This window comes from Coregonus clupeaformis, chromosome 4 (assembly GCF_020615455.1).
Source record: "Coregonus clupeaformis isolate EN_2021a chromosome 4, ASM2061545v1, whole genome shotgun sequence".
Lineage (NCBI taxonomy): Eukaryota > Metazoa > Chordata > Actinopteri > Salmoniformes > Salmonidae > Coregonus > Coregonus clupeaformis.
The window spans coordinates 21493600-21513768 of NC_059195.1; the positions used below are offsets into that span (position 1 = coordinate 21493600).

At 46.5% G+C, this 20169-nt stretch overlaps 2 protein-coding genes across 5 annotated transcripts in view; both read right to left on the reverse strand.

The window, feature by feature from the left end:
• The window catches only part of tmem243b (transmembrane protein 243, mitochondrial b), a 33003-nt gene extending 14550 nt beyond the window's left edge, over positions 1–18453 (reverse strand). The window contains exons 1-2 of one of the 4 annotated variants that reach the window (XM_041867115.2): positions 18056–18453; positions 3140–3298 (exon numbers count right to left, since the gene is read on the reverse strand). In XM_041867115.2, the coding sequence (XP_041723049.1) occupies positions 3140–3232 (93 nt within the window). In that variant the 5' untranslated portion in view covers positions 3233–3298; positions 18056–18453. Of the gene's footprint in view, positions 1–3139; positions 3303–17626; positions 17758–18055 lie in introns of those variants that run through there. The other 3 variants (XM_041867106.2, XM_041867097.2, XM_041867089.2) reach the window with 3 other exon arrangements.
• A 206-nt stretch (positions 18454–18659) lies between these two features.
• meig1 (meiosis/spermiogenesis associated 1) lies at positions 18660–20166 on the reverse strand. Its single transcript, XM_041867155.2, has 4 exons — positions 19887–20166; positions 19390–19597; positions 19071–19253; positions 18660–18964 (listed from the first exon to the last, which is right to left on the reverse strand). Exons 3-4 carry the CDS (start codon positions 19221–19223, stop codon positions 18836–18838), a joined length of 282 nt encoding a protein of 93 aa, XP_041723089.1. The 5' UTR covers positions 19224–19253; positions 19390–19597; positions 19887–20166; the 3' UTR covers positions 18660–18835.
• Positions 20167–20169: the final 3 nt, after the last annotated feature.

The window sequence follows — 20169 nt, forward strand, 5'->3', positions numbered from 1 at the left end:
GAGCCCTGAGTACCAGGCCATTAGGACCTGATGGTTAGAGGGACAATAGAGCCCTGAGTACCAGGCCATTAGGACCTGATGGTTAGAGGGACAATAGAGCCCTGAGTACCAGGCCATTAGGACCTGATGGTTAGAGGGACAATAGAGCCCTGAGTACCAGGCCATTAGGACCTGATGGTTAGAGGGACAATAGAGCCCTGAGTACCAGGCCATTAGGACCTGATGGTTAGAGGGACAATAGAGCCCTGAGTACCAGGCCATTAGGACCTGATGGTTAGAGGGACAATAGAGCCCTGAGTACCAGGCCATTAGGACCTGATGGTTAGAGGGACAATAGAGCCCTGAGTACCAGGCCATTAGGACCTGATGGTTAGAGGGACAAAAGAGCCCTGAGTACCAGGCCATTAGGACCTGATGGTTAGAGGGACAATAGAGCCCTGAGTACCAGGCCATTAGGACCTGATGGTTAGAGGGACAAAAGAGCCCTGAGTACCAGGCCATTAGGACCTGATGGTTAGAGGGACAATAGAGCCCTGAGTACCAGGCCATTATGACCTGATGGTTAGAGGGACAATAGAGCCCTGAGTACCAGGCCATTAGGACCTGATGGTTAGAGGGACAATAGAGCCCTGAGTACCAGGCCATAAGGACCTGATGGTTAGAGGGACAATAGAGCCCTGAGTACCAGGCCATTAGGACCTGATGGTTAGAGGGACAATAGAGCCCTGAGTACCAGGCCATTAGGACCTGATGGTTAGAGGGACAATAGAGCCCTGAGTACCAGGCCATTAGGACCTGATGGTTAGAGGGACAATAGAGCCCTGAGTACCAGGCCATTAGGACCTGATGGTTAGAGGGACAATAGAGCCCTGAGTACCAGGCCATTAGGACCTGATGGTTAGAGGGACAATAGAGCCCTGAGTACCAGGCCATTAGGACCTGATGGTTAGAGGGACAATAGAGCCCTGAGTACCAGGCCATTAGGACCTGATGGTTAGAGGGACAATAGAGCCCTGAGTACCAGGCCATTAGGACCTGATGGTTAGAGGGACAAAAGAGCCCTGAGTACCAGGCCATTAGGACCTGATGGTTAGAGGGACAATAGAGCCCTGAGTACCAGGCCATTAGGACCTGATGGTTAGAGGGACAAAAGAGCCCTGAGTACCAGGCCATTAGGACCTGATGGTTAGAGGGACAATAGAGCCCTGAGTACCAGGCCATTATGACCTGATGGTTAGAGGGACAATAGAGCCCTGAGTACCAGGCCATTAGGACCTGATGGTTAGAGGGACAATAGAGCCCTGAGTACCAGGCCATAAGGACCTGATGGTTAGAGGGACAATAGAGCCCTGAGTACCAGGCCATTAGGACCTGATGGTTAGAGGGACAATAGAGCCCTGAGTACCAGGCCATTAGGACCTGATGGTTAGAGGGACAATAGAGCCCTGAGTACCAGGCCATTAGGACCTGATGGTTAGAGGGACAATAGAGCCCTGAGTACCAGGCCATTAGGACCTGATGGTTAGAGGGACAATAGAGCCCTGAGTACCAGGCCATTAGGACCTGATGGTTAGAGGGACAATAGAGCCCTGAGTACCAGGCCATTAGGACCTGATGGTTAGAGGGACAATAGAGCCCTGAGTACCAGGCCATTAGGACCTGATGGTTAGAGGGACAATAGAGCCCTGAGTACCAGGCCATTAGGACCTGATGGTTAGAGGGACAATAGAGCCCTGAGTACCAGGCCATTAGGACCTGATGGTTAGAGGGACAATAGAGCCCTGAGTACCAGGCCATTAGGACCTGATGGTTAGAGGGACAATAGAGCCCTGAGTACCAGGCCATTAGGACCTGATGGTTAGAGGGACAATAGAGCCCTGAGTACCAGGCCATTAGGACCTGATGGTTAGAGGGACAATAGAGCCCTGAGTACCAGGCCATTAGGACCTGATGGTTAGAGGGACCATAGAGCCCTGAGTACCAGGTCATTAGGACCTGATGGTTAGAGGGACCATAGAGCCCTGAGTACCAGGCCATTAGGACCTGATGGTTAGAGGGACAATAGAGCCCTGAGTACCAGGCCATTAGGACCTGATGGTTAGAGGGACCATAGAGCCCTGAGTACCAGGCCATTAGGACCTGATGGTTAGAGGGACAATAGAGCCCTGAGTACCAGGCCATTAGGACCTGATGGTTAGAGGGACAATAGAGCCCTGAGTACCAGGCCATTAGGACCTGATGGTTAGAGGGACAATAGAGCCCTGAGTACCAGGCCATTAGGACCTGATGGTTAGAGGGACAATAGAGCCCTGAGTACCAGGCCATTAGGACCTGATGGTTAGAGGGACAATAGAGCCCTGAGTACCAGGCCATTAGGACCTGATGGTTAGAGGGACAATAGAGCCCTGAGTACCAGGCCATTGGGACCTGATGGTTAGAGGGACAATAGAGCCCTGAGTACCAGGCCATTAGGACCTGATGGTTAGAGGGACAATAGAGCCCTGAGTACCAGGCCATTAGGACCTGATGGTTAGAGGGACAAAAGAGCCCTGAGTACCAGGCCATTAGGACCTGATGGTTAGAGGGACAATAGAGCCCTGAGTACCAGGCCATTAGGACCTGATGGTTAGAGGGACAAAAGAGCCCTGAGTACCAGGCCATTAGGACCTGATGGTTAGAGGGACAATAGAGCCCTGAGTACCAGGCCATTAGGACCTGATGGTTAGAGGGACAAAAGAGCCCTGAGTACCAGGCCATTAGGACCTGATGGTTAGAGGGACAATAGAGCCCTGAGTACCAGGCCATTAGGACCTGATGGTTAGAGGGACAATAGAGCCCTGAGTACCAGGCCATTAGGACCTGATGGTTAGAGGGACAATAGAGCCCTGAGTACCAGGCCATAAGGACCTGATGGTTAGAGGGACAATAGAGCCCTGAGTACCAGGCCATTAGGACCTGATGGTTAGAGGGACAATAGAGCCCTGAGTACCAGGCCATTAGGACCTGATGGCCGTCAGTGAGTTGGGTTCTACCAACGCATGTCCACAGTGCATAAGAGGAGACTGATGACTGTGGGTGTGGCAGTAATACGGTCACCACAACAGCCCTACACACACACACACACACACACACGGCATACCCGAGCAGAGGTTTCTCCAAACAGAGGTCTGTTGTCAAGGCCGCTGGTGCCATATGTTCTGGTGGTGAAGTCATTGGTAGTGAAGTCATCCATGGCTCAGCAGCTCCACCTCATGGACACACAGAGGAACTGCATGCTAGCACCTCCACAGGGGCAGGCCTTCCTGGACAGGAAGCAGGGCCAGCCAACCAGATGGAAGGAAGAGGAGAGGGAAGTTAATAGCCTGTCCCTCCTTCCATAATGGGACTGGCTGTAACACTTCCTCCCATACTTCCCTGTTCCACTGCTGTCCCTCCTCTCTCTCCTTGATCCCCCTCTCTTCCCCTTCCCCCCTCCCATCTCTGTCCCAAATCCACCCCCTCCCATCTCTGTCCCAAATCCATCCCCTCCCATCTCTGTCCCCAGCCCAATCCCAAATCCACCCCCTCCCATCTCTGTCCCCAGCCCAATCCCAAATCCACCCCCTCCCATCTCTGTCCCAAATCCACCCCCTCCCATCTCTGTCCCAAATCCACCCCCTCCCATCTCTGTCCCCAGCCCAATCCCAAATCCACCCCCTCCCATCTCTGTCCCCAGCCCAATCCCAAATCCACCCCTATGCCCTATGCCCTATGCCCTATGCACTTGTGGAGATCTGAGATGATTGAATGGGTCTAAGCAATATGGTGAAACTTCCACCGAGTTTATCAGAGGGAAAGGTACAACTATTCTCCAACTGCTTCCACCTAGCCTCTCCTCCTCCCCCCTGTATCCCCTCTACTCCATCTCCTCCTCCGTTCCCCCCTGCATCCCCTCTACTCCATCTCCCCCCCGCATCCATCTCCTCCCTCTCCTACATTCTCCTGTGTTCAGTCCCAGTTTTCAGAAATGCTTTAATCCCAGAAGGAGTCTGTTTCCTCTCTACCCTAGCTGTATGTCACTGCACAGAGCAGAATACCATTCTAGACTGTTTCCTGTTGCAACAACATTCTGGGTGAAAAGAAGCCAGAAGTCCTGATCCAGCTTTGTGCTCCGAACCCACAGGAACAAGAGGTCCATTATGACATGGGAACCAGCCGCCACTCTCTAGCCTCCAGCTCCATTCCAGCCTGGCCTTGTGATCCCCTGCATCCCCTCTACTCCATCTCCACTCTCTAGCCTCCAGCTCCATTCCAGCCTGGCCTTGTGATCCCCTGCGCTCCATAACACATCACAACCCTAAGATCTGATGCCTGGGATCATGTGAATAGCTACACTGAAAACAACAGCAGTCACCCAACTGGAGTCTAAATGGCCTTGCTAGTTACTAAACATCCTCTCATATTAATGAAGATGACTGAGTTTGACCATTATTATGATCCAAATCTTTTCATCCAATAACCCAACAGCTGTCAGCAGCCCAGCAGCCCTGAGAAGCCCACCTACAGCTTGTTACACCAGATCATTGTTGGAGTTACAGGATAGGTACTGTTTGGTGTAGCACAGAATTTGTGGAAACAGGAGTCTCACAAAAAATGTCCTTGTCCAGTTGCAGGGGGTCTGTTTGAATTTAGAAAATGCTCTGTTATTAAAATAAATACTTGTTTTGGTTCATGAAGTAATCCAACAATGTGTACGCCGCCATCTAATCTATTTCAAGTCTTCTCTCATTGATCGAGACAGACAATCTGGACCCTTTCTTTCTAAAACTAGCCGCCGAAATTGTCGCAATCCCTATTACTAGCCTGTTCAACCTCTCTTTCGTAACGTCTGAGATCCCCAGAGATTGGAAAGCTGCCCCGGTCATCCCCCTCTTCAAAGGGGGTGACACTCTAGATCCAAACTGTTACAGACCTATATCCATCCTGCCCTGCCTTTCGAACGTTTTTGAAAGCCAAGTTAACAAACAGATCACCGACCATTTCGAATCCCACCGTACCTTCTCCGCTATGCAATCCGGTTTCCGAGCTGGTCATGGGTGCACTTCAGCCACGCTCAAGGTCCTAAACGATATTATAACCGTGATCGATAATAGACAGTACTATGCAGCCGTCTTCATCGACCTGGCCAAGGCTTTCGACTCTGTCAACCACCGCATTCTTATTGGAAGACTAAATAGCCTTGGTTTCTCAAATGACTGCCTCGCCTGGTTCACCAACTACTTCTCAGATAGAGTTCAATGTGTCAAATCGGAGGGCCTGTTGTCTCTATGGGGGTGCCACAGGGTTCAATTCTCGGGCCGACTCTAGTCTCTGTGTATATCAATGATGTCGCTCTTGCTGCTGGTGACTCTCAGATCCACCTCTACGCAGACGACACCATTTTGTATACATCTGGCCCTTCATTGGACACTGTGTTAACAAACCTCCAAACGAGCTTCAATGCCGTACAACACTCCTTCAGTAGCCTCCAACTGCTCTTAAACACTAGTAAAACTAAATGCATGCTCTTCAATCGAACGCTGCTGGCACCCGCCCACCCGACTAGAATCACTACTCTCGACGGGTCTGACAACTACAAATACCTAGGTGTCTGGTTAGACTGTAAACTCTCCTTCCAGACTCACATTAAGAATCTCCAATCCAAAGTTAAATCTAGAATCAGCGTCCTATTTCGCATCAAAGCCTCCTTCACTCATGCTGCCAAACATGCCCTCGTAAAACTGACTATCCTACCGATCCTTGACTTCGGCGATGTCATTTACAAAATAGCTTCCAACACTCTACTCAGCAAATTGGATGTAGTCTATCACAGTGCCATCCGTTTTGTCACCAAAGCCCCATACACTACACACCACTGTGACCTGTACGCTCTTGTTGGCTGGTCCTCACTACATATTCGTCGCCAAACCCACTGGCTCCATGCCATCTATAAATCACTGCTAGGCAAATCCCCGCCTTATCTTAGCTCATTGGTCACCATAGCAACACCCACCCGTAGTCTGTGCTCCAGCAGGTATATCTCACTGGTCATCCCCAAAGCCAACACCTCCTTTGGCCGCCATTCCTTCCAGTTCTCTGCTGCCAATGACTGGAACGAACTGCAAAAATCTCTGAAGCTGGAGACTCTTATCTCCCTCACTAACTTTAAGCATCAGTCGTCAGAGCAGCTTACCGATCACTGCACCTGTACACAGCCCATCTGTAATTAGCCCACCCAACTACCTCATCCCTATATTGTTATTTATTTTGCTCATTTGCACCCCAGTATCTCTATTTGCACATCATCTCTTGCACATCATTCCAGTGTTAATACTAAATTGTAATTATTTTGCACTATGGCCTATTTATTGCCTTACCTCCATAACTTGCTACATTTGCACACACTGTATATATATTTTCTGTTGTATTTTTGACTTTATGTTTTGTTTACCCCATATGTAACTCTGTGTTGTTGTTTTTATCGCACTGCTTTGCTTTATCTTGGCCAGGTCGCAGTTGTAAATGAGAACTTGTTCTCAACTGGCTTACCTGGTTAAATAAAGGTTAAATTAAAAGTAAAAAATAAAAAGGTGTCTGTCATCATGACATGCAGCACTTTGGGGTAGAGGTCTTCACGGTTCCACCTGTACCTGAATACCAGAGACCCGATCCGGGACCCGAGCGGGTCCGGATTCAGAATTCTAAATAATGTCACGGGTCTGGGTTGGATCTGATATGTGCAATATGAACTGACTTGTCCGGAAGGGCCCGTACAGATCCTGACAGACTGCTGCAGTAGAGAGAGAGATGAGAACAGAGGATCAATGTTAGCTGTAGTTGCTAGTTGATGAGAACAGAGGATCAATGTTAGCTGTAGTTGCTAGTTGACCAGAGGATCAATGTTAGCTGTAGTTGCTAGTTGACCAGAGGATCAATGTTAGCTGTAGTTGCTAGTTGACCAGAGGATCAATGTTAGCTGTAGTTGCTAGTTGACCAGAGGATCAATGTCAGCTGTAGTTGCTAGTTGACCAGAGGGTCAATGTTAGCTGTAGTTGCTAGTTGACCAGAACAGAGGGTCAATGTTAGCTGTAGTTGCTAGTTGACCAGAGGATCAATGTTAGCTGTAGTTGCTAGTTGACCAGAACAGAGGATCAATGTTAGCTGTAGTTGCTAGTTGACCAGAGGATCAATGTTAGCTGTAGTTGCTAGTTGACCAGAGGACCAATGTCAGCTGTGACTGAAAACGTGTTTGATGTATTTTATACCATTCCACTCCAGCCATTACCACGAGCCCGTCCTCCCCAGTTAAGGTGTATTTTATCCCATTCCACTCCAGCCATTACCACGAGCCCGTCCTCCCCATTCCACCCATTCCACTCCAGCCATTACCACGAGCCCGTCCTCCCCATTCCACTCCAGCCATTACCACGAGCCCGTCCTCCCCATTCCACCCATTCCACTCCAGCCATTACCACGAGCCCGTCCTCCCCATTCCGCTCCCCATTCCGCTCCAGCCATTACCACGAGCCCGTCCTCCCCATTCCACCCATTCCACTCCAGCCATTACCACGAGCCCCTCCCCATTACCACGAGCCCGTCCTCCCCATTACCACGAGCCCGTCCTCCCCATTCCACCCATTCCACTCCAGCCATTACCACGAGCCCCTCCCCATTACCACGAGCCCCTCCCCAATACCACGAGCCCGTCCTCCCCATTACCACGAGCCCGTCCTCCCCATTCCACCCATTCCACTCCAGCCATTACCATGAGCCCGTCCTCCCCATTACCACGAGCCCGTCCTCCCCATTACCACGAGCCCGTCCTCCCCATTCCACTCCAGCCATTACCACGAGCCCGTCCTCCCCATTCCACTCCAGCCATTACCACGAGCCCGTCCTCCCCATTACCACGAGCCCGTCCTCCCCATTACCACGAGCCCGTCCTCCAGTCATTACCACCAGCCCGTCCTCCCCATTACCACCAGCCCGTCCTCCCCATTACCACGAGCCCGTCCTCCCCATTACCACCAGCCCGTCCTCCCCATTACCACCAGCCCGTCCTCCCCATTACCACGAGCCCGTCCTCCCCATTACCACGAGCCCGTCCTCCCCATTACCACGAGCCCGTCCTCCCCATTACCACGAGCCCGTCCTCCATTACCACGAGCCCGTCCTCCCCATTACCACGAGCCCGTCCTCCCCATTACCACGAGCCCGTCCTCCCCATTACCACGAGCCCGTCCTCCCCATTACCACGAGCCCGTCCTCCCCATTACCACGAGCCCGTCCTCCCCATTACCACGAGCCCGTCCTCCCCATTACCACGAGCCCGTCCTCCCCATTACCATGAGCCCGTCCTCCCCATTCCCCTCCAGCCATTACCACGAGCCCGTCCTCCCCATTACCACCTGCAGAGAGAGAGTCATTACCATGAGCCCGTCCTCCCCATTACCACGAGCCCCTCCTCCCCATTACCACGAGCCCCTCCTCCCCATTACCACAAGCCCGTCCTCCCCGTTACCACGAGCCCGTCCTCCCCAATTAAGGTGCCACCAGCCTCCTGTGGTGTGCATGTGGAAATGATTTTGATGCGATATGAAAATAAAAAGGGCTTTATGTTTCTAGAACTGTATCGCAATTGAGAACCGATTCACGTTTAGATGGAGTATTTGGCTATTTTGTGATATTTGGATGAAACCAGATCAAAGTATGATGACCAAAGTCTGAAAAATGACTGTTGCTTCTGCACTAATAAAGTTTGATCATAAAGTTACTGGTCCCCTCCCGTGTCAAACACTTGGATTAAGGAGGTGGGATTATTAAAACTGCAATAAGTAACTTTTTGGGCGACCTGACCAAATTCACATAGAAATGTGATTTATAGATCTGTCACTCATTGAAAGCAAGTCTAAGAAGCAGTAGATCTGTTCTATGTGGGCTATTTCTATGCTTCCTGTTCTTAAGTTTCGTTTTTGTATCTTTTACTTTCGGTTTTGGACACCAGCTTCAAAACAGTTCAAAATACAATATGTTTGGTTATTGAAAATATATTTATTTCACAGCGGTTTAGATGGCACAATGATTCTCTACACTATACATTGCTTTTTTAATAATCGAACCGAAACAACGTAGAACATTTTGTTTAACAAGTAACCTAAGTTGCATGGACTCACTCTTTGTGCAATAATAGTGTTTAACATGATTTTTGAATGACTAGGCTACCTCATCTCTGTACCCCACACATTTATCTGTAAGGTCCCTCAGCCGAGCAGTGAATTTCAAACAAACATTCAACCACAAAGACCAGGGACGTTTTCATATGCCTCGCATAGAAAAGCAGACACTGAATATCCCTTTGAGCATGGTGATGTTATTAATTACACTTTGGATGGTGTATCAATACACCCAGTCACTACAAAGATACAGGCATCCTTCCTAACTCAGTAGCCGAAGAGGAAGGAAACCGCTCAGGGATTTCACCATGGCACCAATGGTGACTTTAAAACAGTTACAGAGTTTAATGGCTGTGATAGGAGAAAACTGAGGATGGATAAACAGTTACAGAGTTTAATGGCTGTGATAGGAGAAAACTGAGGATGGATCAACAACATTGTAGTTATCCCACAATACTAACCTAAATGACAGAGTGAAAGGGAAGCCTGTACAGAATAAATAATATTCCAAAACATGCATCCTGTTTGCATTAAGGCACTAAAGTAAAACTGCAAAAAAAAATCCTGAATGCATACTTTGCTTGTCCTATCACACAAACTGAAATTAGGCAAACTATTAGAATTTTAGCAACCAGGAAAAGGCTGAGCCATTTCTGCATATTGCTCCTTTAACTCTAATTTTAATACACCAATGGTAACATGATATTCTCTTACCTCATTTAAATAATTACCGCCTTGCAACCATCATCGGAGAAGGTGTGTTTGCAGAGGGGCGTGGTTTATATAGCTAGAAGCTACTCTACTGGTGCCAAAATGTTACTGTAGGGTGTCAGAAAATATCATTAGAAGTTTACCCTATTAATCTATGGCAAAGATACTTATGTTTCCCCTATAATATGTCTGGTGTTAGCTAGTTACTGGCTAGCTAGGTCTTCATCTGTCTGGTTTTATCTAGTTACTGGCTAGCTAGGTCTTCATCAGAGTCTGGTGTTAGCTAGTTACTGGCTAGCTAGGTCTTCATCTGTCTGGTGTTAGCTAGTTACTGGCTAGCTAGGTCTTCATCTGTCTGGTGTTAGCTAGTTACTGGCTAGCTAGGTCTTCATCAGAGTCTGGTGTTAGCTAGTTACTGGCTAGCTAGGTCTTCATCTGTCTGGTGTTAGCTAGTTAATGGCTAGCTAGGTCTTCATCTGTCTGGTGTTAGCTAGTTACTGGCTAGCTAGGTCTTCATCTGTCTGGTGTTAGCTAGTTACTGGCTAGCTAGGTCTTCATCTGTCTGGTGTTAGCTAGTTAATGGCTAGCTAGGTCTTCATCTGTCTGGTGTTAGCTAGTTACTGGCTAGCTAGGTCTTCATCTGTCTGGTTTTAGCTAGTTACTGGCTAGCTAGGTCTTCATCTGTCTGGTGTTAGCTAGTTAATGGCTAGCTAGGTCTTCATCTGTCTGGTGTTAGCTAGTTACTGGCTAGCTAGGTCTTCATCTGTCTGGTGTTAGCTAGTTACTGGCTAGCTAGGTCTTCATCAGAGTCTGGTGTTAGCTAGTTACTGGCTAGCTAGGTCTTCATCTGTCTGGTGTTAGCTAGTTACTGGCTAGCTAGGTCTTCATCTGTCTGGTGTTAGCTAGTTAGTGGCTAGCTAGGTCTTATCTGTCTGGTGTTAGCTAGTTACTGGCTAGCTAGGTCTTCATCTGTCTGGTGTTAGCTAGTTACTGGCTAGCTAGGTCTTCATCAGAGTCTGGTGTTAGCTAGTTACTGGCTAGCTAGGTCTTCATCTGTCTGGTGTTAGCTAGTTAATGGCTAGCTAGGTCTTCATCTGTCTGGTGTTAGCTAGTTACTGGCTAGCTAGGTCTTCATCTGTCTGGTGTTAGCTAGTTACTGGCTAGCTAGGTCTTCATCTGTCTGGTGTTAGCTAGTTACTGGCTAGCTAGGTCTTCATCTGTCTGGTTTTAGCTAGTTACTGGCTAGCTAGGTCTTCATCTGTCTGGTGTTAGCTAGTTAATGGCTAGCTAGGTCTTCATCTGTCTGGTGTTAGCTAGTTACTGGCTAGCTAGGTCTTCATCTGTCTGGTGTTAGCTAGTTACTGGCTAGCTAGGTCTTCATCTGTCTGGTGTTAGCTAGTTAGTGGCTAGCTAGGTCTTCATCAGAGTCTGGTGTTAGCTAGTTACTGGCTAGCTAGGTCTTCATCTGTCTGGTGTTAGCTAGTTACTGGCTAGCTAGGTCTTCATCTGTCTGGTGTTAGCTAGTTAGTGGCTAGCTAGGTCTTATCTGTCTGGTGTTAGCTAGTTACTGGCTAGCTAGGTCTTCATCTGTCTGGTGTTAGCTAGTTACTGGCTAGCTAGGTCTTCATCAGAGTCTGGTGTTAGCTAGTTACTGGCTAGCTAGGTCTTCATCTGTCTGGTGTTAGCTAGTTAATGGCTAGCTAGGTCTTCATCTGTCTGGTGTTAGCTAGTTACTGGCTAGCTAGGTCTTCATCTGTCTGGTGTTAGCTAGTTACTGGCTAGCTAGGTCTTCATCTGTCTGGTGTTAGCTAGTTAATGGCTAGCTAGGTCTTCATCTGTCTGGTGTTAGCTAGTTACTGGCTAGCTAGGTCTTCATCTGTCTGGTTTTAGCTAGTTACTGGCTAGCTAGGTCTTCATCTGTCTGGTGTTAGCTAGTTAATGGCTAGCTAGGTCTTCATCTGTCTGGTGTTAGCTAGTTACTGGCTAGCTAGGTCTTCATCTGTCTGGTGTTAGCTAGTTACTGGCTAGCTAGGTCTTCATCTGTCTGGTGTTAGCTAGTTAGCGGCTAGCTAGGTCTTCATCTGTCTGGTGTTAGCTAGTTACTGGCTAGCTAGGTCTTCATCTGTCTGGTTTTAGCTAGTTACTGGCTAGCTAGGTCTTCATCTGTCTGGTGTTAGCTAGTTAATGGCTAGCTAGGTCTTCATCTGTCTGGTGTTAGCTAGTTACTGGCTAGCTAGGTCTTCATCTGTCTGGTGTTAGCTAGTTACTGGCTAGCTAGGTCTTCATCTGTCTGGTGTTAGCTAGTTAGTGGCTAGCTAGGTCTTCATCAGAGTCTGGTGTTAGCTAGTTACTGGCTAGCTAGGTCTTCATCTGTCTGGTGTTAGCTAGTTACTGGCTAGCTAGGTCTTCATCTGTCTGGTGTTAGCTAGTTAGTGGCTAGCTAGGTCTTATCTGTCTGGTGTTAGCTAGTTACTGGCTAGCTAGGTCTTCATCTGTCTGGTGTTAGCTAGTTAGTGGCTAGCTAGGTCTTATCTGTCTGGTGTTAGCTAGTTACTGGCTAGCTAGCTAAGTCTTCATCTGTCTCGTGTTAGCTAGTTAGTGGGTAGCAAGGTCGTCATCTGTCTGGTTTTAGCTAGTTACTGGCTAGCTAGGTCTTCATCTGTCTGGTTTTAACTAGTTACTGGCTAGCTAGGTCTTCATCTGTCTGGTGTTAACTAGTTACTGGCTAGCTAGCTAAGTCTTCATCTGTCTTGTGTTAGCTAGTTAGTGGGTAGCAAGGTCGTCATCTGTCTGGTTTTAGCTAGTTACTGGCTAGCTAGGTCTTCATCTGTCTGGTTTTAACTAGTTACTGGCTAGCTAGGTCTTCATCTGTCTGGTTTTAACTAGTTACTGGCTAGCTAGCTAAGTCTTCATCTGTCTCGTGTTAGCTAGTTAGTGGGTAGCAAGGTCGTCATCTGTCTGGTTTTAGCTAGTTACTGGCTAGCTAGGTCTTCATCTGTCTGGTTTTAACTAGTTACTGGCTAGCTAGGTCTTCATCTGTCTGGTTTTAACTAGTTACTGGCTAGATAGGTAAGTCTTCATCTGTCTCGTGTTAGCTAGTTAGTGGGTAGCAAGGTCGTCAGCTGTCTGGTTTTAGCTAGTTACTGGCTAGCTAGGTCTTCATCTGTCTGGTGTTAGCTAGTTACTGGCTAGCTAGGTCTTCATCTGTCTGGTGTTAGCTAGTTACTAGCTAGCTAAGTCTTCATCTGTCTCGTGTTAGCTAGTTAGTGGGTAGCAAGGTCTTCATCTGTCTGGTTTTAACTAGTTACTGGCTAGATAGGTCTTCATCTGTCTGGTTTTAGCTAGTTACTGGCTAGCTAGGTCTCCATCTGTCTGGTGTTAGCTAGTTACTGGCTAGCTAGGTCCTCATCTGTCTGGTTTTAGCTAGTTACTGGCTAGCTAGGTCTTCATCTGTCTGGTGTTAGCTAGTTACTAGCTAGCTAGGTCTTCATCTGTCTGGTGTTAGCTAGTTACTGGCTAGCTAGGTCTTCATCTGTCTGGTGTTAGCTAGTTACTGGCTAGCTAGGTCTTCATCTGTCTGGTGTTAGCTAGTTACTAGCTAGCTAGGTCTTCATCTGTCTGGTGTTAGCTAGTTACTGGCTAGCTAGGTCTTCATCTGTCTGGTGTTAGCTAGTTAATGGCTAGCTAGGTCTCCATCTGTCTGGTGTTAGCTAGTTACTGGCTAGCTAGGTTTTCATCTGTCTGGTGTTAGCTAGTTACTGGCTAGCTAGGTCTTCATCTGTCTGGTGTTAGCTAGTTACTGGCTAGCTAGGTCTTCATCTGTCTGGTGTTAGCTAGTTAGTGGCTAGCTAGGTCTTATCTGTCTGGTGTTAGCTAGTTACTGGCTAGCTAGGTCTTCATCTGTCTGGTGTTAGCTAGTTACTGGCTAGCTAGGTCTTCATCAGAGTCTGGTGTTAGCTAGTTACTGGCTAGCTAGGTCTTCATCTGTCTGGTGTTAGCTAGTTAATGGCTAGCTAGGTCTTCATCTGTCTGGTGTTAGCTAGTTACTGGCTAGCTAGGTCTTCATCTGTCTGGTGTTAGCTAGTTACTGGCTAGCTAGGTCTTCATCTGTCTGGTGTTAGCTAGTTAATGGCTAGCTAGGTCTTCATCTGTCTGGTGTTAGCTAGTTACTGGCTAGCTAGGTCTTCATCTGTCTGGTTTTAGCTAGTTACTGGCTAGGGGATCGTTCAAAACTCTGACGCAGTTGTCATGTACACATCCGTCAGTGCTGCTGTGAACCACATCACAAGAGACATTTTTGACATCATTGATGCAATTTCGATGTTGTTTGAGTTGCTTTGTGGATCACCAAATTTGCTTGAGATGATTTTACTGCAACACTGCATCCAAGTTGCTTGACATTTCAAAGAGGAATATAATGAATATAAGCTCCCCGCCCACTCAGCCTGTCTTTTCAAACTTCCTGGTAGTTGGCCATGAGAGAAAAAGTACTTTTTCTCAAATGTTTTATAATTTCTATCCAAAACAAATATTATGGGTGATATTTTAGTCAGTCAAAAGGCTATTTTAGATGGGATTCAGAATGACTGTTCAGGACCTTTAAGGAATAAAGGTACCGTTTGGCTCCTTAGGAGTACATCTTGGGCTAGCTACAACCCATATCTAGCTAACGTTAGGCTCCTTAAGAGTACATCTTGGGCTAGCTACAACCCATATCTAGCTAACGTTAGGCTCCTTAAGAGTACATCTTGGGCTAGCTACAACCCATATCTAGCTAGCGTTAGGCTCCTTAAGAGTACATCTTGGGCTAGCTACAACCCATATCTAGCTAGCGTTAGGCTCCTTAAGAGTACATCTTGGGCTAGCTACAACCCATATCTAGCTAACGTTAGGCTCCTTAAGAGTACATCTTGGGCTAGCTACAACCCATATCTAGCTAACGTTAGGCTCCTTAAGAGTACATCTTGGGCTAGCTACAACCCATATCTAGCTAACGTTAAATACTGGTAGACACCTGTCGGTAAAAATGGCGTCCCTTAAGAGGGCAAGAACGAGATATGGAGGAGACGTATACTTGGAATACGGAGGAGGAATGGAGGGAAAAAGAGGCAGAGAAGGTCGGAGAGAGGGAGGAAGAGGGGGAGCTTGAATCAGTTAAAAATGGCGGGAAAAAGGGAGATGGTTTGTCGATGAAGAATGGTAGAAAGTGTTAGCAGAGTGAGCTGAAGACAGGAGGAGAAATGGAAGAGAATGAGGGTGAATTATCGAAGGTGGCAGGTGTGGTGAAGTTCTCTGAGCGCGAGGCTTGCACCGATGGTCAGGATAAAGATGCGTCCGTGACGGTAGGAGTGACATTTTTGGGAAAGTGGACCCTTTTCTTTTGGCTGACTCATTTGTGGTTTCAGGGTGGGTGAAAACGGAGTTGGGTGCTGTGGAATCGGTGAGGGTAACCAGAAGTGGTTTCTGATGTGTTTCTGCTGGTTAGAGGGAGAAGGCGCTCCGTGTTAAACCAATGGGGACAAGAGATGTGAATTGTTTTGCTCTCAAGAAAAGGGCGCCATTGAAAGGAGTGATTACTGGGGTAGCGGTAAATATGAAAGCTGATCAACTGAAGGGGAAGATTCCCGGTGTTTGTGATGCTCGTCGTTTGGTGCGATGCAGACAGGGTGGCGAGAGTGGTGAAAGAGAAGATTCTGTTATTTTCAGTTTTGATGTTGAGTCTTTGCCCGACAAAGTGATGTTAGGATATTTCAGTTATCCTGTACGAGCTTTGTGCCAAATACATTACATTGTTACAGGTGTCAAGCTGATGGGCATGTTGCAGCAGTGTGTAGAAGGGAGGGTCCTAGATGTGAGAAGTGTGCAGAAGGGCATGAGACAAAGGAATGTGCATCATTGGGGATAGTAGTGGGATGTGCTAATTGTAGGGGTGGCCATGGGGCTGGGGATCAGACATGTCCCATGCGAGAGAGGCAGGTTGAGGTTTCCAGGGTAAGAGTAGTGCAGAAGTTGTCATATGATGAGGCAGTGAAGGAAGTAGAGGAAGATGGGTCAAGGGGGAGGAGTGGTGGGAGGAGTAGATCTGTACCAGTACATAGAGATGAACCAAGAAGTGATATACGTTTCAGTAAGATTGGATTTTGGGCATTTATAGCAATGGTTATCAACTGTACTGCAGGGATGGAACATAAGTTGCAGAAAATAGAGGTTGTGGTGGCAGCTGCAGAGAAGTATTTGGGTGTAGGAGATTTGACGTCAGAAGAGTTACAGGGTGTGTTGAGTGGTGGTGTCCAGTCCTTTCAAACTGTTGGCCTGAGGTAGGACTAGATAGGTTAAAATAATGGAGTAGGGTGGTGGGTTTTTAATGAGTTAGAGACTGAAAAGATTTGGCATGGGTCCCCAGATCCTCAAAAAGTTACACAGCTGCACCATTGCGAGCATCCTGAACGGTTGCATCACCACCTGGTATGGCAACTGCTCGGCATCCGACCGTAAGGCGCTACAGAGGGTAGTGCGTACGGCCCAGTACATCACTGGGGCCAAGCTTCCTGCCATCCAGGACCTCTATACCAGGCGGTGTCAGAGGAAGGCCCAAAAAATTGTCAAAGACTCCAGTGACCCAAGTCATATACTTTTCTCTCTGCTACCGCACTGCAAGCGGTACCGGAGCGCCAAGTCTAGGTCCAAATGGCTCTTTAACAGCTTGCAACCCCAAGCCATAAGACTGCTGAACAATTAATCAAATGGCCACCCGGACTATTTACATTGACCCCCCCCCCTTTGTTTTTACACTGCTGCTACTCGCTGTTTATTATCTAAGCATAGTCACTTTACCTACCTACATGTACAAATTACCTCGACTAACCTGTAACCCCGCACATTGACTCGGTACCAGTACCCACTGTATATAGCCTCGTTAATGTTATTTTATTGTGTTACTTTTTATTTTATTTCGTAAATATTTTCTTAACTCTATTTCTTGAACTGCATTCTTGGTTAAGGGCTTGTAAGTAAGCATTTCACAGTAAGGTTGTATTCGGCGCAAGTGACAAATAAAACTGGATTTGATAGCAGGTTATTTGTTTATTTATTTCCGTTTTTCCAAGCAAAGTATAAGGGAGGTTTGTTTGTTGTTTTAGTCATTTAGCAGACGCTCTTATCCAGAGCGACTTACAGGAGCAATTTGGGTTAATTGCCTTGCTCAAGGGCACATCGACAGATTTTTCACCTAGTCGGCTCGGGGATTAGAACCATTATACTCCAGTCTAGTAGGTGGCAGTAATACAACATGCATTGGATGCCAACAGCCTTAAGACCTAATCGAAGAAGGACATTAAATAATTCAATTGAACTGCCAATCATATTGGCTACTCCACGACGTTAGGACATACGGGAACCCAAACTGGCTAGCTAACTATATCACTCGTTGTAAATAGTCGGCTAACAGCTGGTAGTCGTTAGCTAAACTAGCTAGCTACCCACGCCTATCTTGGGCGCTGACCTCGCAGTTCTTCATTTAAAATTAATTTTAAAAAACTAATCAAAGCTCACAAAACATATTTACGAGCTTAATAGTAGACGGCTAGCTAGCTAGTAAGCCTGCTGGTTGTCTAACATTAGTTTGTTATTGATAGCATGTCCGCTAACAATAATACAGCTAGGACGGTTCCAATCATCTGCCGAAAAGGTTGAACCAAACTTTTATTTTGTTTCAATGTACTTACGTGTCAGAGCATAATAAGAGGTTGTGTTTCAGATGAATGTGTGTCAACTACTTGTCACTTATCCAGTGTCCACAAAACTTCCAGGAGGAAATTTATTCTGATCGGGTCAACCAGAAATGACAGCCTGCCAGTTTAAAGGGAACGCGACAGTACTCTTAAAGGCAAAATGTGTTATTACGCCGATAAACATTTCGGCAAAGAAAGATTTGCCTTTATTCAATACAGTGTACTACATGCATTGATGGGTCTGTTTTAATTGAGTTGATGAGTGTAGATTAATGCAAACCTTCTTTATGGACACCATTCTGCAGAAATGTTTGTGGAAATCCAGTCGTTATCTTCATATCATATGAATGATCATTGTAAACTTGTAAGTATATTAATCAGAACCAATACTTAGCCCAAATAGTTGTAAAGTGTTTTACCTACCTGCTAACTGCCATACCAGTTCAGCTCTCAATCCACTCTAACTGGGCCCCATATCACCCACAGGAGTATCCAGGAAGATGCAACTTTACAGAACATTCATATAGAAATGTATGTTTATAGAATAACCATGAATGTCATGCAGCAGAATATGTCCTTAGCAGCTCTGTGTTTCAGTTGGAGTACTGGTATATGTGAATCATAGTTAGTGTACTGGTATGTGATTAACCACGTCAGGGGGTCAGAGTTTAAGTATTTTTTTTACGGTAATCCCAGTCCTCATACTAACATCACATGATGAGGGTGTGATAGCCTCCGTCCCAAATCCCCTCTCACACGCTTCAATACTTCATCTGGATCCACAATGAAACATTCATCAGAGGACCCTTATAACACACACACACACATACCTCCCCTCACAGGTTCACACACATCAGACAGCTTCAGCCTCACACCCTTTATTCAGTGAACTGCTCTACATTCCACAGCTGGGATAATATAATAATAATAATAATATAATAATAATAATAATATGCCATTTAGCAGACGCTTTTATCCAAAGCGACTTACAGTCATGCGTGCATAAATTTTTTTGTGTGTATGGGGTGGTCCCGGGGATCGAACCCACTACCTTGGCGTTACAAGCGCCGTGCTCTACCAGCTGAGCTACAGAGGACCACAGGGATGGGATGATGGTGCTGCCTTCCTTCCTACTGACGTCTTCTTCAAAAATATGGGAAAAGTTATTCAAAATGGAAAAGAGATTGCTGTACACTTCTGACTTTAGTATGCATAGACCTTCACTTTATGGACTTCTCTGTCTGCACATTCTCTTTTTCTGTTGTAGTAATAGAATGTGTTGTCTCGACGCTGAAGCTTCTTCACAAACCCAGTCTCAGGCCACCTGTCAATCTAAGACAAAGAAGCAATTCCATAGTGACACATTCATCTTGTAATGAACCAACTGTCAGTGGCAATGCTTTTAGCCAGTGATTAAGGATTCATTTAAGTTGTTTACCAAGTCAACTTGCTTTACTTGTTTGTATTCCAGTTCATCTCTGTAGCCTGCCTGTTGGAATCTGTATAAGTTCTCCACCTCGTCAGTCCATTGTTTGGCTCTGCTCATGGACTTTGGCGTTGCGTTGCCATCTAAGTATGCTGCACAAGACATTGTGCTGCAGAGAGGATGTCCACAGGCGACCTACAGGAGCAAATAGTGGGCTCAATTAGCCAAGTTCAAGTTTCTCTATATACCCACATGACAGTCATAGACACTGAAATACATATGGACAAAATAAATCAACAATAAAACACTATTTAAAAAGAATGGCATTTACATAGTAGGTTATATGGGGAGGGGGATCCTCAAATGTGAATTAGGTGGCAGAAGTAGGGTATGGCGGATTTTCTATTTCTCTCCGTTCTCCTGTCCTGGGGTGCAGCAGGTGGTTCTGCCTGTCACTTGTCAGATAGCCAGTCTCGGTACAGGAAATTGTAGAGGGAGACCAGGCAGAACTGCTCTCTTCATTCTTACACGCTAACCATCTTATTGGCGAAAAAATACAATCTACATATTTCTCGAGCTGATTTCAGTTTCAATATTTGGCTGAAACCAATCAAATTGAATTTGCACACTTGACACTAACGTTGCCAAACGTGCAGTTGCTAGCTAGCTAGCTAGCCAAGATTAGAATTAACCCAAACATGTTAGCACTAGCTTCAGGCTATGGTAGATATAATATAGAAGTCACAATTACGAAAATAGACTGAATCTGGCTAGCTAGCTATACATTTTTTCTCAATTTGATTAAGTAGCTAATACCACGTTACTTACAGCTGTATCGGGCAAGACTCACAAGTCTCAAGTGTTGATGATGAGGTAGCTTGTCCTCAGTAGCCTAGCAACCCAAACCTTCCTTCTTCTTCTTCTTCTTCTTCTTCTTCTTTGGTTTTTGTATTGTGTAACCAAATATGTTTCATGTCTAGTCCATTTTATAACTAGCTAGCTCATTGTTCTATCTGTGGTGTGACCATCAGTTGAACATGTTCTTACATTGTAACTTGGCAGATAAGCTAGCTATCTAACAAGGTGTTGTTTTTGTAACTGACTAGTGGTT

What these genes read in the sequence shown, in the direction of transcription:
- meig1 (XM_041867155.2), bottom strand. Translation starts at nt 19,223, where the DNA reads ATGTCTTGTGCAGCATACTTAGATGGCAACGCAACGCCAAAGTCCATG. An exon ending in AAGTAAAGCAAGTTGACTTG is followed by an intron (nt 18,965 to 19,070) that starts GTAAACAACTTA and finishes TCTTTGTCTTAG; the next exon opens with ATTGACAGGTGGCCTGAGAC.